This window comes from Neovison vison, chromosome 1 (genome assembly GCF_020171115.1).
Source record: "Neovison vison isolate M4711 chromosome 1, ASM_NN_V1, whole genome shotgun sequence".
Classification (NCBI taxonomy): domain Eukaryota; kingdom Metazoa; phylum Chordata; class Mammalia; order Carnivora; family Mustelidae; genus Neogale; species Neogale vison.
This window is the reverse complement of record NC_058091.1, coordinates 148,812,853-148,826,806: the sequence shown is the minus strand read 5'-3', so window position 1 is coordinate 148,826,806 and position 13,954 is coordinate 148,812,853. Positions and strand designations below refer to the sequence as shown.

The following is a 13,954-nucleotide window of genomic DNA, read 5'->3' as shown; positions in this document are numbered from 1 at the left end:
CTTACGTAGTTGCTTATATTTTCAAATTAGGGAAGACAGTAGGGCAGGATTTGCCTTTATATCCTGAAATCACTGGTGTTCTTAATTGCCGGATTCATCTCTCCACTCTTCTCTTGGGTACCAGCCCTCTACACGGTCTTTAATGGAGAGAAGAGCATCCAGCAGTCATGAAACAGTTGGAGGACCCTGACCTTCAGTGCTAATTCCCTCAGCCCTCCTCCACAATGGTCACTTGCCAGAGAACCCTGTCTCTGTCCACTCACCCCAGGAACGTGCCAAAGGCATATGTGGCAGTAAGATCCTAGTTGTGGTAGTGTCTTCTCCAAATTTGAGGTTGAGGTACAAAATGACTTTAAATGATCTGGGAAATTCAGAAAAGGTCATTTTAAGACAAAAGATTAAGCTCTACTTTATAGAGCAAGTGCTAAATGTGACCACCTTCTCTTACCTCTAATTCCAACTCCTGGAAAATTTACTTCTCTCCTGTCTTGTTTGAATCTCTATGGATACTGGCCTCTTCCCTAGGATTCTCTCCTGGTTTACCTCCTGGCATGATCTCTAGACATAGACTTTGGTCTACATACTGGAATGCCACCATTGCACAGGTCCTCGTTTGACATGACTAATTTAGTTTTGCTGTGCCTTCATTTAAAGGAATGTTCTGAAAGCTCTGTATTGCTCATTGCTCAAGCTATTCCACTTCAGGGCTTAGCCTACTTCCTCTTGAGGAGAATCATTAACTAATACTGATGATCAGCTTCTTTACTGAATCTTTTCCCCTCCATACTGCAATCATGGTTATTTCCTCTCTATCTCCATAGCCATAGACTAGACTTTTTATTAGTCTCCTCCAAATTCTGCTCTTCTGGCTTGACTTTAGCAGTCAATAGAAGAGAGGAAGATCCTGACTCACAGAAAGCATTCCCCCGCCCCAATAGGTGAAGACCATAAGCAAAACACTAAGCCTCAGAATGAGAGAAAAGAGAGACTGGTCTTTTAGTCATTCATCTCACTCCATATTTTTTATTCAGTATTTTTCATGTTGCTATTTCTTTTGCATTTCCATGAAAATTTAAGTTCTTTACATTAACAGGTTTTCCCTCTTATGAATTCTTTGGTGTTGACGAAGGTGTGAACTCTGACTGAAGGCTCTCCCACACTCGTTGCATTCATAGGGTTTCTCTCCTGTGTGGATTCTCAGGTGTCGAATGAGGTGTGAGCTCACTCTGAAGGTTTTCCCACATTCACTACATTCATAGGGTTTCTCTCTGGTGTGAATTCTCTGATGCAAGATGAGATGGGAGTTCAGGCTGAATGCTCTCCCACATTCTTTGCATTCAAAGGGTCTTTCTCCAGTGTGAATTCTCTGGTGTCTAATAAGATCTGAACTCCCCCCAAAGCCTTTCCCACACTCATTACATTCATAAGGCCTCTCTCCAGTGTGGATTCTCTGATGCCTGATAAGCTTTGAGCTATGTCTAAAAGCTTTCCCACATTCATTACACTGGTGGGTTTTCTCCCCACTAAAAATTGCTGCATGTTTAATAAGGTTTGAGCTCTTGAGAGATGTTCCATATTGGTGAATTTTCTCTCCAACATAAATTCTTTGATGCTTAATAAAATCTGGATTCCATTTGAAACTTTGGTCATAGGTACCGTGTTTACAAGATTTCTGGTGTGTCAATTCACTTGAATTCAGGTTTAAGCTTCTCTCACAACCATCATGGCTAATGCTACCTGTAAGTATATTTTTGTGGGTAAGGATTTTACTAAAACCTCCATCCTGAGCAGATGATGGTCTCTGAGCACCCCCTGATTCTTTTTCCCATTGCTTCTTTAGCCTGCCTGCAGACTTACAGATGTCTTGAGGCTCAGCAGTTCCTTCTGACATGAATCCTGAAATTCTTCCTGATAGAATCCTCTGTGATTCCATTTTTTCAAAAATGTCCAACTTTGGCATGAATCCATTGTTTTCACTCTCATTATCTAAAAGAATGAAAAGACAACGTGGTAAATATCTGTTTGCTGGGTTGGAAGAAAAGAAAATTTTGAGCTATACCCAAGACAGTTACATATTGGTACTTTAACTGGCCACTCTAAAAATGTGGCTTTTCAAGAGAAAGGTGTGCTAGACAAGGACACAAAAGAGAAAATCTGGTAAAAGCAAATAGAATGCCTGTGGAGAGGAAAACCTCATCTATCTACCTACCCTTTCTTCATGTCCATGGCTAATCAAGTTCTGTAAGTACTTTCTGCTGAATGTGCCCTGAACACATCCCCTTCTTCACATTTCTGGTACCACTACCCTTGTCACTCTACCTATTTGGGGACTGTCACAACTTCCTGCTTTCTTGACTCTGAGCTATTCTTCCTAGTCATCCTGAATACCCTCACTAGACTTACTGTCCTTAAAATCCTGTCACCTCCTGTATCCTACTCAGAACCTTTCTTCTCTTTTTCTTCTACAACACCTGAACTCCTCCACCTGGTTTCCAGGATCCATTTATGATCAAGTCCTCACAATTCCTTCCTGCCAGCTCACAAATTTATACTGTGCCTATGACTCGATATTATGCTGCAATCAAGCACCTCCTCTTTTTGTAGGGTTTCCTTTGTCTAGAATATGCTATAGCAGGAAAGGTGGTTAGGTACTGCTGGTCTTAGGCTGGGGGAAATATATGATTTTGGATGGAGTGGATGGAAATATCTCCAGAACAAATGGGAAAACAGAATTTGGGTATTTTTTTTAACTGACTATAATTTATTTATTTTTTAAAAGATCATGACTTTTTAAAAAATTTTTTTAAATTTATTTATTGCGGGGGGAGAAGAGGGAGAGGGAGAAAGCAGGGGAGCGTGATGTGGGGCTGGATCCCAGGATCCTGAGATCAGGACCTGAGTTGAAGACAGATGCTTAACCAATCAAGCCACCAGGGTGCCCCCAAAACTAATTTATTCTTGAGTTTATTTTTGAAATCTTTTACACCTAAAGTAATACTGAATCCATGAACCCCTTTTAAACAGAGGAGTTTTAGAACAGTGATGACTATTCCATGGAGGGAGTCACCAGAAGTATGGCTGACTTCCTATAACAACATGAAAGCTTTGAAAGACCAAAAGTACAATAAAAAAAACAGTAATGTGGATCTTGTTCTATGTATCTGTGAATTACATTCCACTTCTGGGTATATCATTATGTATCTGCTTTTCTACTAACATGTGTTATTTCTCTTGATGTGTTTCTTCCTCTTTTTTTTTTTTGCTTACTTATTTCCTGATGTTTTCTCACACATTAATTTTTCTTTCTTTTAGTTTACTCATAAAAATATCCTGTGTTTTGGAAATATTCTGGATGAAGAACAAATGGGAAAATGTAAATATTCTGGATAAGGAATCAAATTCTCTCTCTCTGTTTTTGTTTTAATTGGCCAATGACACACAGGGAAAAGTTCTCTACTTCTCATGGGGTGATAAAGGAAAGGACCATGTATGGTAATTGAGGCAACTCTGAGAAGGGACATTCACAGTCCCACTCCTCCAGCCACGAACTGCACACGCTACTGCCCCTTACCGCCATCCTGCAGAAGGGGTGCTGAGGAACCACGAAGGGCCTTGGGGTCCACTGGCTGCAACTGGACACTCAGTGCCGATCCAGGAGGCACCACCTTCTTCCCGAGTATCTCTTGTTCGTGTGCATGGACTGGAACCTGAGAAAAATAAAGTACATTTGGGCTTGTGAGAGAATCCCTGTTGGGATTTGAATATCTTCCAAAAACAAAGAGAACCCGCTGTAGGAATACAAAACTACAGGACGGATTAAGTCTGACTCAAATGTAAAATGTGGCCCAGGGGCGCCTGGGTGGCTCAGTGGGTTAAGCTGCTGCCTTCGGCTCGGGTCATGATCTCGGGGTCCTGGGATTGAGTCCCGCATCGGGCTCTCTGCTCGGCGGGGAGCCTGCTTCCTCCTCTCTCTCTGCCTACTTGTGATCTCTCTCTGTCAAATAAATAATAAAATCTTTAAAAAAAAATAAATAAAATAAAATAAAATAAAATAAAATGTGGCCCAGCATGAAATGCAGTGGAAAGGAGACAGAAAGACACACTGCTCTAACAGCCCCTGCAGGTCTCCCTGGGTGCTCAGTCTCAGGCCCTTTCCTCCCACTGTGGGACTCTGTCCATGTGGAGTTCTTAGATCTCCCATTCCCTGTGTACCTGGACTACTGCTTCATCAGCACCTCTCTCCAAATCTTCCAGTAGAGTGACCACCTCCTCTCCATTCTCTGGGCCATGTTCCTGCACCCAGGCCTGCAGCTCCTCAGGCAGGATGGTCAGGAATTGCTCCAGCACCAGCAGCTCCACGATCTGCTCCTTGCTGTGTGTCTCGGGCTGCAGCCACTGATGGCAGAGCTCCCGCAGCCGGCTCAGGGCCTCACGGGGCCCAGCGGAATCCTGGTAGCAGAACTGCCTGAAAAGCTGTCGGCAGAGCTCCTGCCTAAAGGGGTCGCTTCTCTGGAGGGAAGTGTCCTGCCTCCAGACAAAATCTTCCTCTTCTATCTTCACTATCAGAAGCCCTTCATGCTCCTGAAGGTTCTGAGCTGTAGCTTTCTTTGATTCTGTCGTCATTTTGGGATGAAATGTATTACCAGGAAACCCACTTCTGCTTTGTGAAGCGTCCTACTTAATTTCAAGGGCTCTTCTAAGGGATAAAAAAGAACTATTACTGTCTATGAAGATGAAAGATCACATCATAGAAATAGTCATTTCCATTGCCCAGAAGTGTACTTGGCATTTACTCTATGTAAAAGCACGGAAATATTTTGTGGAATAAAATTGTTACATAATTTCTACCTCAAAACACTTTCAAATTTAAATTTAAAAACAAAATACCGCTCTTTGGAAAATTCATTTATTTATTTTAGAGAGAGAGAGAGAGAGGGCGCATGTGTGTGAGCAGGGGGATGGACAGAAGGAGAGGGAGAGAGAGAATCTCTAGTGGACTCCTAGAGCCCTAGCGGGCTTCATCTCAGAGCCCAAGGCTGGGCTCAGTCCCACGACCCTGAGATCATGACCTGAGCAGAAATCAAGAGATGGACTCAGTCAACTGAGCCACCCAGGCACCCATAAAAACAAAATACTTTAAAGTAGAAACAATAAATATAAGATTTAAAAATTTCAGGCAATGCTACACGTTAATATGTCACTTGCAATTAAATTATATGTTAAGTCATAAAGACAAAAAGGACCAGCAGAGAAAAACAATAAAGTGCTTCACAAAGTTGGAGATGCAAAGGAGTTGCAATGCAGGGAAATGCAAAGCAGGCTGCAATGGTCAGGGAAAACTTCATGAAAAATTAACTTCTGAACAATGGAAAGCATTTGATAGGATGAAGGAGAGAGAAAAGTAGGAAATTACAAGCAAGGAAACAGTCTGAACAACTGGTTAATGGTAGGATCACAGAAGTGGGAAAGCAAAAAGTTCAATAGGTTTGTATAAGGAAATCACAGAGGCAAAGGCTCTACCATAGAAAGCCTCAATGCCAAGATCCTGAGTTTATCTTTTAGGCACTGGGGAGCCAAGGAAAGCTTCTGAGCAGAATGACCCGACAAATACTGTTTGTGGAGATTAACATGTTCATTTCTAGGATGGACTGCAACATGAAAAGAGAAACATAGAGAGGCCATACTTCTACAAGTGTGAGGAAAATACAAGCTCAAAATTATTAATTCAAAACCTGGAATTAGGATTACTTACAAATCTCTTAATAGGGTAACTTTTCTTAAAAGATTTTTTTTTAAAAAATAGGTTTTATTTATTTGACAGAGAGAGTAAGAGAACACAAGCAGGGGCAACAGGAGAGGGAGAAGCAGGCTTGATCCCAGGATTCTGGGATCATGACCTGAGCTAAAGACAGATGCTTAGCCATCTGAGACACCCAGGCACCCCTAAAAGGTTTTGAGTAATCTCTGCACCCAGTGTGGGGCTGGAACTCACACCCTAAGATCAAGAATCACCTGTTCCATCAAATGAGCCAGCTGGGTGCCCCGGGGCAACTTTCCTTGAGAGCCAGAGACTAAGTTTCAATCAGTGTTAACTAGTTCCTTCCCCAAAGGTCTCAAATAGATAGGTTTCCTGTTATCCCAACTGTTCCTTCTCTATCTTCCTAGTTTTGTGGCTCAGTTCATATCTTGGACATTAAGTCCTATCATCTCACCAAGAAAGTTAAATATAATAAACCAGCACCATGGACTTATCCGTTGACTGTGAGTCTTATTAAACACCAGTTCCTCCAGTCTTAGCACATGGGAATGTCTGGTTTCTGCATGAAAAGCTGAGTAACAGGAATGTAGATGCGAAGCGTAGAATGCGAGAGCAGAATGCAAGTATTAATCTTGCATCGCCTTCTACTACACATTTCACCAGCTGATTGTGGATCATTGGACTGATACGTACTTTATTACGAATCCTGGGGCGACTGGATGGCTCAGTGGGTTAAAGCCTCTGCCTTCTGCTCAGGTCATGATCCCAGGGTCCTGGGATCCAGCCCCGTATCATATGGCTCTCTGCTCAGCAGGGAACCTGCTTCCCCCTTTCTCTCTGCCTACCTGTGATCTCAGTCAAATAAATAAAATCTTAAAAAACAAAACAAAACAAAGAATCTAAATATAAGCCAAACTCTGGGCTAGAAGTTGTACAGCAATGTTTTCCAAGGAAGTCTGCGTTCCCAGCTCACTAATTAGCTGACTAAGCATGTGGAAACTTTGTTAGAAACTGATTCTTGGGAGGCTGTCTGGGTGAGTATGGATATACCTGGAAAATCCGTATTCCGATGTACAGCTCCAAGGAATCAAATGGTGCTTGAGTTTCTAAAATCAGTTGGGTAAAATAAAACCCACGTGGATTAAAAACATTTAAATATCTAAATGTTTCACAGAACACACACTGAAATGCTGATCAATGCTGTAAACCGAAGGACTGAACAAGTTGTAAGGTAGCGGTATCAAACATCCTAACGGTTCAGAGGCAGGGAGACGACGTGTGTGTGTGTGTGTGTGTGTGTGTGTGTACACGCGGGCGTAGCAAATACTTCTTAGAGGTGCTGGTCCTTAAGGTGGACAATACAAGGTTCAAAAGGCATAAGGGAAAGCTGAGGAGATGGAATGAACAGCCATACCGAGGGAGAGCCGAGCTGGCAGGTAGTATTTGTTGTGACAACTCAGCGGAATTCCTACTAACACCCGTGACTACAGCACAGATCACCGCGACTTATTTTTAGCTTTGGCTAAATGACCGTTACTCCATGAGGTCAAGGGCCACGCTCTCCCGCTCTCCGAGTTCTCTCAGTCGTTGGACGGGAGCAGAGCCCGAGAGGCCTCCCGACGCCGCCGGCACCCGCAGGAGGGAGGGGTCGTGCCGGGAGGCCGGGCGCCGCGGTGCGCGGGGGAGCAGCCGGGCTTCCCGCGCCGAGCACGCCGCGGGGCTGCCCACCGCCCGCTCTGCGGGCCGTCCCCGCCGCTTCCACCGCGTCCCGGGCACACGCGGAACGACACACACGCAGTGCGAGCGCGCGGCACGACCGGGCCGGGGCCGCCCGCTTTCCCGACGAAAAGGCCGGCACTCTCCTCGCGAGAGGCGGTCGTCGGCACCCGCTCCCCGGCAGCTGCTCGCGGCTGGAAGCCGCGTTCCAGACGCCGCCGCCGGGCCCGCCGTCTCCGGCAGTGACTCCGCACCGCGGCGGGACGCCCCAGCCCGGCGCTCCGCCCCGCCCGCGGCGGTGACGTAACGGCGGCGCGGGTAACCATGGCAACCACCGCCCCTCTGGAAGTAGGCGGGCACAGTGTACTCTGAACGCCGAGCCCCCACGCCACTTTTCCTCGGGATTCCTCCGCGGTCCCGGCTCCGGGGCGTCGCGGGGCTGCAGCAATCCCGAAGTAAAGTGGTAGGGACTGGGTGCTTGGAGGGGACAAAAGGTCGGACCGGTGGGTCCTCAAACCCGGACTCACCTCTCCTACAGGGGGGTTCCGATCGGACACTTCCGGTGGGGGCACGGCGCTGCACCCTCTCTTAAAGCTTCCGTCCTCGTGGGCTCTGAGCCTGCGCAGAAGGCAGCCCGCGCTGGACTGCGACTCCCAGAAGTCTTGGCGTCTCCGCCGCGTTCTGACTCCCGTTTTCCCGGTAGCTTCCGAGGCTGCTGAAATTCTCGGGGCTCTAGGGCGGGGTCCTTGCACCCTGTGTGGCGGGGAACGCGGCCTCCCTTGGACTTCATTCAATCTGGGGGGTCGAACGGAAGGGCACGCACCGCGCCCGGACCTCGCGGGGCTGGTTACACCCCGGGCTCACGGCGGCCGGCGCGTGGCCCGAAGCGCGCACTTTCTGGGGTCGGGGGGCCGGAGTGTGAGGTCTGGAATGCTGACGGTAGCTTCGGGTTACTGCGCCTCGCGTCCTCGGCACCTCCCCTCACGTGCGGGGGCAAACAGCCGAAGTTCAACTGCGTAAGCGGCAAGAGCCGTAGTGAGTGGAGAGGAGGCCGAGCGCTACAGAACCCGGACGTTCGTAGGAAGGGGCCTGGGGCGAGCAGTTCTTAGCCAAAGGAAAAGCTTCGTCTCAAGGCAAGGGGGCCTTCCACGGAGGGGTGGCGTGTGAACGGGGGGTTTTATCATGCAGACCTCATCTTCTCGGGGGCCCATGTGACCTTACTGGTGCTGACGAGAAAATTCTTGGTTATTGATTAAAATTTCACTCCTGAAGAGAACGCAACTGTAATTTCGTCCTGGTTTGCTATTCTGGGGGCAAGTAACTCCACCCTGGGCCTATGGTTTTCTTTTCAGCAGAGGTAACCCCTGTAATCTGTGTTTATTCACTTTGAAAGAATACGTCTGCTAGGTAGGTACGCGTGGTCAAACAATATATGGTTTAGTGTCCTTGTTTCTCATCTAAAAGGCATCACGCCATAGGTAAGCCTCTGATACTTGCTTCTTTTCACTTAACAATGTTTCTACGGTTTATCTATGGCGTTGAGTTACAATTAATTTTCTTTATAATAGTCCGGTTGTGAAAATATCACTGCACCCATTTTCCTGCAGTTGGGCTGATGGGCGCTCTATTGGTTAGGGCAGTAAACCTCTTGGGAGTTGCATCTGCTTCTACCTGTGTTCCCCATAGTCTGTTCTTAACAGAGCAGCCCGAAGGATGCTGTTGCAGTCTAAGTTCCTTTTCGCTGCTGAAGGGTAGCAGAACACACCTCCTCACCTATGCGCCTTTGATAGTTCGATCATTTTGAGCTGTAGGCACTTGAAAAACAGCAAATGTGGAAAGAGACTTTGTCTGAATTTCCCTTATCTGTTTAGAGACAGATCTTCCAGAATAAACTCAATTGTTGCAAATACCCTTCCCCAAGACTTTCATCAGCTAGGGAAGATTGACTTGTATCCTAGGAAAGAAGTTGACACCACACCCTGACAAACTTGTCCCAAATGATCATGATGTAGAAATGGAGTTTGGAGCCCACAGCCAAGAAAAACATCTTGAGACATCTTCAGTGGAAGAAAGTGGTTTTATTAAAGCACAGGGGACAGGATCGGTGGGCAGAAAGAGCTGCACTGGGGTAGTGACGGGTGACTGATTATAAGCTGTCCAGTTGGGAGGGGGTTGGGGACAGCACAAGCCTTCAAGGTATTTAGGAAGCAAGGTTTCCAGGATCCTGAGGGCTAGCTATTGTTAGGAAAATGTCATTTATTACTGTTTAGTAAGAATTCAGTCATGAGACCCTTCAGATGTGTATCAGTGGGCCATATCCTTGGATTGCTAACATATATCTAGGGGGGTGGAGATAAAAGAAGTTTCCAAAGGAATTTTTATATGTTAAAGTAGAATGAACAGGATCCCGAGTAATCAGGATAATGTTAAGCTAAGATTGCCACTTTAGCAAAGTGTCAACATCAAGGCAGCTGAGATCCCAGAGGAAGTTCACTCTTCCTGTTTCAGGGACTTGTAAGAAAATTTAATTCTTTTGCTTTTGTTTCCCACATGGGTCATACCTCCCACCTGTTCTCTTAAGGGCCCTATTCATCTTTACTAAAAATCATTTACTGTCCCCTAAAAGTCCTACATCTCCTGTCCCCTTTCCCTGTTAAATTCAATCCTGTTACTTTTTCATTGCTCATTTTTCTCTAGATATTTTTTTGTGTACCCATGAAGTATACATGTTAATAAACTTCTGTTTGTTTTTCTCTTGTTAATGTTTTTTATTACAGGGATTTTTAAAAAGATTTTATTTATTTATTTGACAAAGCAAGAGAGAGACCAAAAATAGGCAGAGAGGCAGGCAGACAGAGAGCCTGATGCAGGGCTCGAACCCAGGACCCTGAGATCATGATCTGAGCCAAAGGCAGAGGCTTAATCAATTGAGCTGCCTAGGTGCCCCTTATTACAGAATTTCAACTGAGAACTCAGAGTGGTAGAGGGAAAATTATTTTTCAATCCCTAAACTAGCCCTCAGCTTAAAACCTTTGAGTAGCTCCCTATTTCAGGCAAGACAAAACCTGAAGTCCTTAAAATGGCCTATGAGACCCCATATGACCTATACCCTGTATAATCTATTACTCTCTTCCTTGCCCATTCTGCTCTGTCATTCCCAATGAACTTCCTTGTTTTTCCCAATTAATAACTTTCTGAAAAAGCACCAAGCCCAGTAACTAGTTTCATTAGTGAATTCTATCAAGCAGTTGAAGAGTAAATATATACCAGTTCCCCAACTAACTTTATATTATACCTAATACCAAAGCCAGTTAAAGACATTACAAGAAAAACACTACAGACCAAGCCCTCTCACAAAGACAGATGCAAAAACCTTCACAAAATATTAGTCCAGCAGTATATAAAAATTATATACAACAACGAAGTGGAATTTATTGCAGACATGCAAGAGTGGTTCAACATTTGGAAATAAGTCAGTATAATCCACTGATAAAATTAACAGGCTGAAAAAGCCAAATCCTGATCATTTGATTCAGAAAAAGCATTTGACAAAATCCAACAGCTGTTTGTGATTAAAAACTCTTAATAAGTGCTCGTTTCAGCAGCACATATACTAAAAACTCTTAATAAGCTAGTAGTAGATGGAAACTTTCTCTACTTGATACATCTACAGAAAACAACCCACCCCACCTACCCAGCAAACCACAGCTAACTCCATACTTAAAAAGGAGAAGCTGAATATGTCAAGCTTAGAAAATGAATAAAGCTGTCCTCTTTCACTATTTCACAACATGCTGGAAGTCTTAAATAGGACAGTAAGACAAAAAATGAAGGTGTACAGAAAGGAAAGGAAGAAATAAAGCTGTCTCTATTCACATATAAACTTTCTGTGTAGAAAATTCCGAAGACTCTAAAAAAAACAAAACAAAAATCTGGAGCAAGCAGCTAAGGCAATGTTGCAGGTTTTAAAGTCAATATCTGAAAGTCAAAAAGATAATACTTAGGTATAAACTTGACAAAGTATAGGATCTGTATTCAGAAAATTACAAAAAACTGATGAAATAATTCAAGGAAGATCTAAACATATGGAGAGATACTCTGTGTTCTGTATATTGGAAGACTCAGAATTGAGTCTTCCAATATATCTGACATCAAAGATGTCAGTTCTTCCCAACTTAATGTGTCGATAAAACATAACCATCAAAAATCACACCAAGCTATTTTCTAGATATTGTCAAATTAATTCTAACATTGATATGGAAAGGGAAAGACAGAGAATAACCAACACAATATTGAAAGAGAAGAACAAAGTTAGGAGATTAACACTCTAATTTCAAGATTTGTCATAAAACTACCATAGATAGTTTTATACAACAGACACATAGATCAACGGAATGGAATAGAGCCCAGAAATAGACTCAAAACAAATATAGTGGCTGATTTATGACAGAGGTGCAAAGGCAATTCCATGGAGAAAGAAGAACTTTTTCAGCAAATGGTGCTGGAACAATTAGACGTTTATATGCAAGAAAATCACCTCGTAACTTTCACAAAATTAACTCAAAATGGATAGTAAACCTAAATGTAAAATCCAAAATTATAAAACTTAAAACATGAAGAAATTCTAGTGACCGTGAGTTTAGTGGTTATATTTTAGATGACAATCAAAAGCATAATCCATGAAAAAGTAAGTTGGAATTTATTAAATATAAAAATGTTTGCTCTATGAAAGACACAAGAATGAAAAGATAAGCCACAGACTGGGAGAAAATATATTCAAACACATTTCTAAGAAAAGACACACCCCAAATAGGCAAAAAATTATTAAAATTCAATAATAGGAAAACAATTTTTTTTAAAAGATTTTATTTATTTATTTGACAGACAGAGACCACAATTAGGCAGAGAGGCAGGCAGAGAGAGAGGAGGAAGCAGGCTTCCTACCGAGCAGAGAGCCCAATACGGGGCTCGATCCCAGGACCCCAGGACCCCAGGATCATGACCTGAGCTGAAGGCAGAGGCTTCAACCCACTGAGCCATCCAGGCGCCCCAATAATAGGAAAACAATTTAAAAATGGCCAGAATACTTGAATAGATACTGCACCAAAGAAGATGTACAGATGGAAAATCAATGTCTATGGGTTGAAAAGGTATTTAACACCACTGGGCAATAGGAAAGTGCAAATCAAAACTGGGAGATATCACTACATACCTATCTATCAGTGGCTAAAATTTTCAAAGCTGACAATACCATGTCTATTTAAAGGTTACTAAGAGAGTAGATCTTAAAATTCACATCACAAGAAGAAAGGATTTGCAACTATGTCTGGTGACGGATATTAACTAGACATTATAGGGTGCCTGGGTGGCTCAGTGGGTTAAGCCGCTGCCTTCGGCTCAGGTCATGATCTTAGGGTCCTGGGATCGAGTCCTGCATCGGGTTCTCTGCTGAGCAGGGAGCCTGCTTCCTCCTCTCTCTCTGCCTGCCTCTCTGCCTACTTGTGATCTCTCTCTGTCAAATAAATAAATAAAACATCTTAAAAAAAACTAGACATTTTAGTGATCATTTCACATTATATACAAATGCTGAATCATCATGTTGTACACTTGAAACTAATATAATGTTACATGTCAAGTGTATCTCAACACCCCCCCCCACCCAAATTGACAATACCAATTGTTGGTGGGGATGTTCCAACAGGAACACTTACTCATTCCTGATGGGAGTGCAAAAGGGTGCAACCACTTTGGAAGATTGATGGTAGTTCCTTACAAAGTTAACATAGTCTTACCATGTGATGCAGTCATACCATAGGTATTCACAGTCATAGGTATTCACTCAACTGCCTTGAAAATTTATATTTGCAGGGAAAAAAACCCTGCAGGTGAATATTTCTAGCAGCCCCCCCCTTTTTTAAGTAGGTTCCACACACAGCATGGAGCCCACATGGGGCTCAAAATCACAACCCTGAGATGAAGACCTGAGCTGAGGTCAAGAGTCAGATGCTCAACCAACTGAGCCACCTAGCAGCTTTATTTCAATTGCTGAAAACTGTAAGAAACTCACTGTTGAATAAATTAACAAATTATGATACATCCATACGTTGGAATTTTTTTTTAAGATTTATTTATTTTAGGGAGAAAATGTGCATGCTCAATTGGGGAAAGAGGCAGAGGGAGAGGGAGAGAGAGAATCTCAAATAGACCCTGAACTGAGTCTCACACCTCAAGTCTGAGGGCTTGATCCCATGACGCTGAGATCATGACCTGAGCTGAAACCTAGAGTCAGGTGCTTAACTGAATGAGCCACCCAGGTGCCCCTGGAATATTCTTTAGCAAAAAGAAAGGTATGAGTTATCAAGCCACGTGAAAACATGGATGAATTAAGTACATATTGCTTAGTGAAAAGCCATTCTAAAAATACATACTATATATTCCATTATATGACACTCTGGAAAAGCAAATCTATAGAAATAGTAA

The 13,954-nt window shown here is 43.6% G+C and overlaps 1 protein-coding gene across 5 annotated transcripts; it reads right to left on the bottom strand.

The window, feature by feature from the left end:
* Nucleotides 1-1,007: 1,007 nt before the first annotated feature.
* Nucleotides 1,008-8,073, bottom strand: ZNF165 (zinc finger protein 165). 5 transcript variants are annotated; one of them, XM_044261091.1, is made up of 6 exons: nucleotides 8,002-8,063; nucleotides 6,809-6,864; nucleotides 4,213-4,696; nucleotides 3,572-3,707; nucleotides 1,858-1,986; nucleotides 1,008-1,737 (listed from the first exon to the last, which is right to left on the bottom strand). In XM_044261091.1, exons 3-6 carry the CDS (start codon nucleotides 4,621-4,623, stop codon nucleotides 1,082-1,084), a joined length of 1,332 nt encoding a protein of 443 aa, XP_044117026.1. In that variant the 5' UTR covers nucleotides 4,624-4,696; nucleotides 6,809-6,864; nucleotides 8,002-8,063; the 3' UTR covers nucleotides 1,008-1,081. The 5 variants fall into 5 exon arrangements, with proteins under 5 accessions (XP_044117026.1, XP_044116998.1, XP_044117012.1 ...); XM_044261063.1 differs by having other exon boundaries at nucleotides 1,008-1,986; XM_044261077.1 differs by lacking the exon at nucleotides 8,002-8,063 and adding an exon at nucleotides 7,173-7,390 and having other exon boundaries at nucleotides 1,008-1,986.
* Nucleotides 8,074-13,954: the final 5,881 nt, after the last annotated feature.

Bases quoted from the DNA above. Each gene is read 5' to 3' on its own strand.
- ZNF165 (XM_044261069.1), bottom strand. From the start codon at position 4,623: ATGACGACAGAATCAAAGAAAGCTACAGCTCAGAACCTTCAGGAGCAT. The intron at 3,708-4,212 runs GTACACAGGGAA...TATTTTTCTCAG, and splicing joins CTGATGAAGCAGTAGTCCAG to GTTCCAGTCCATGCACACGA. The intron at 1,987-3,571 runs GTAAGGGGCAGT...TCATTCTTTTAG, and splicing joins ACCCCTTCTGCAGGATGGCG to ATAATGAGAGTGAAAACAAT.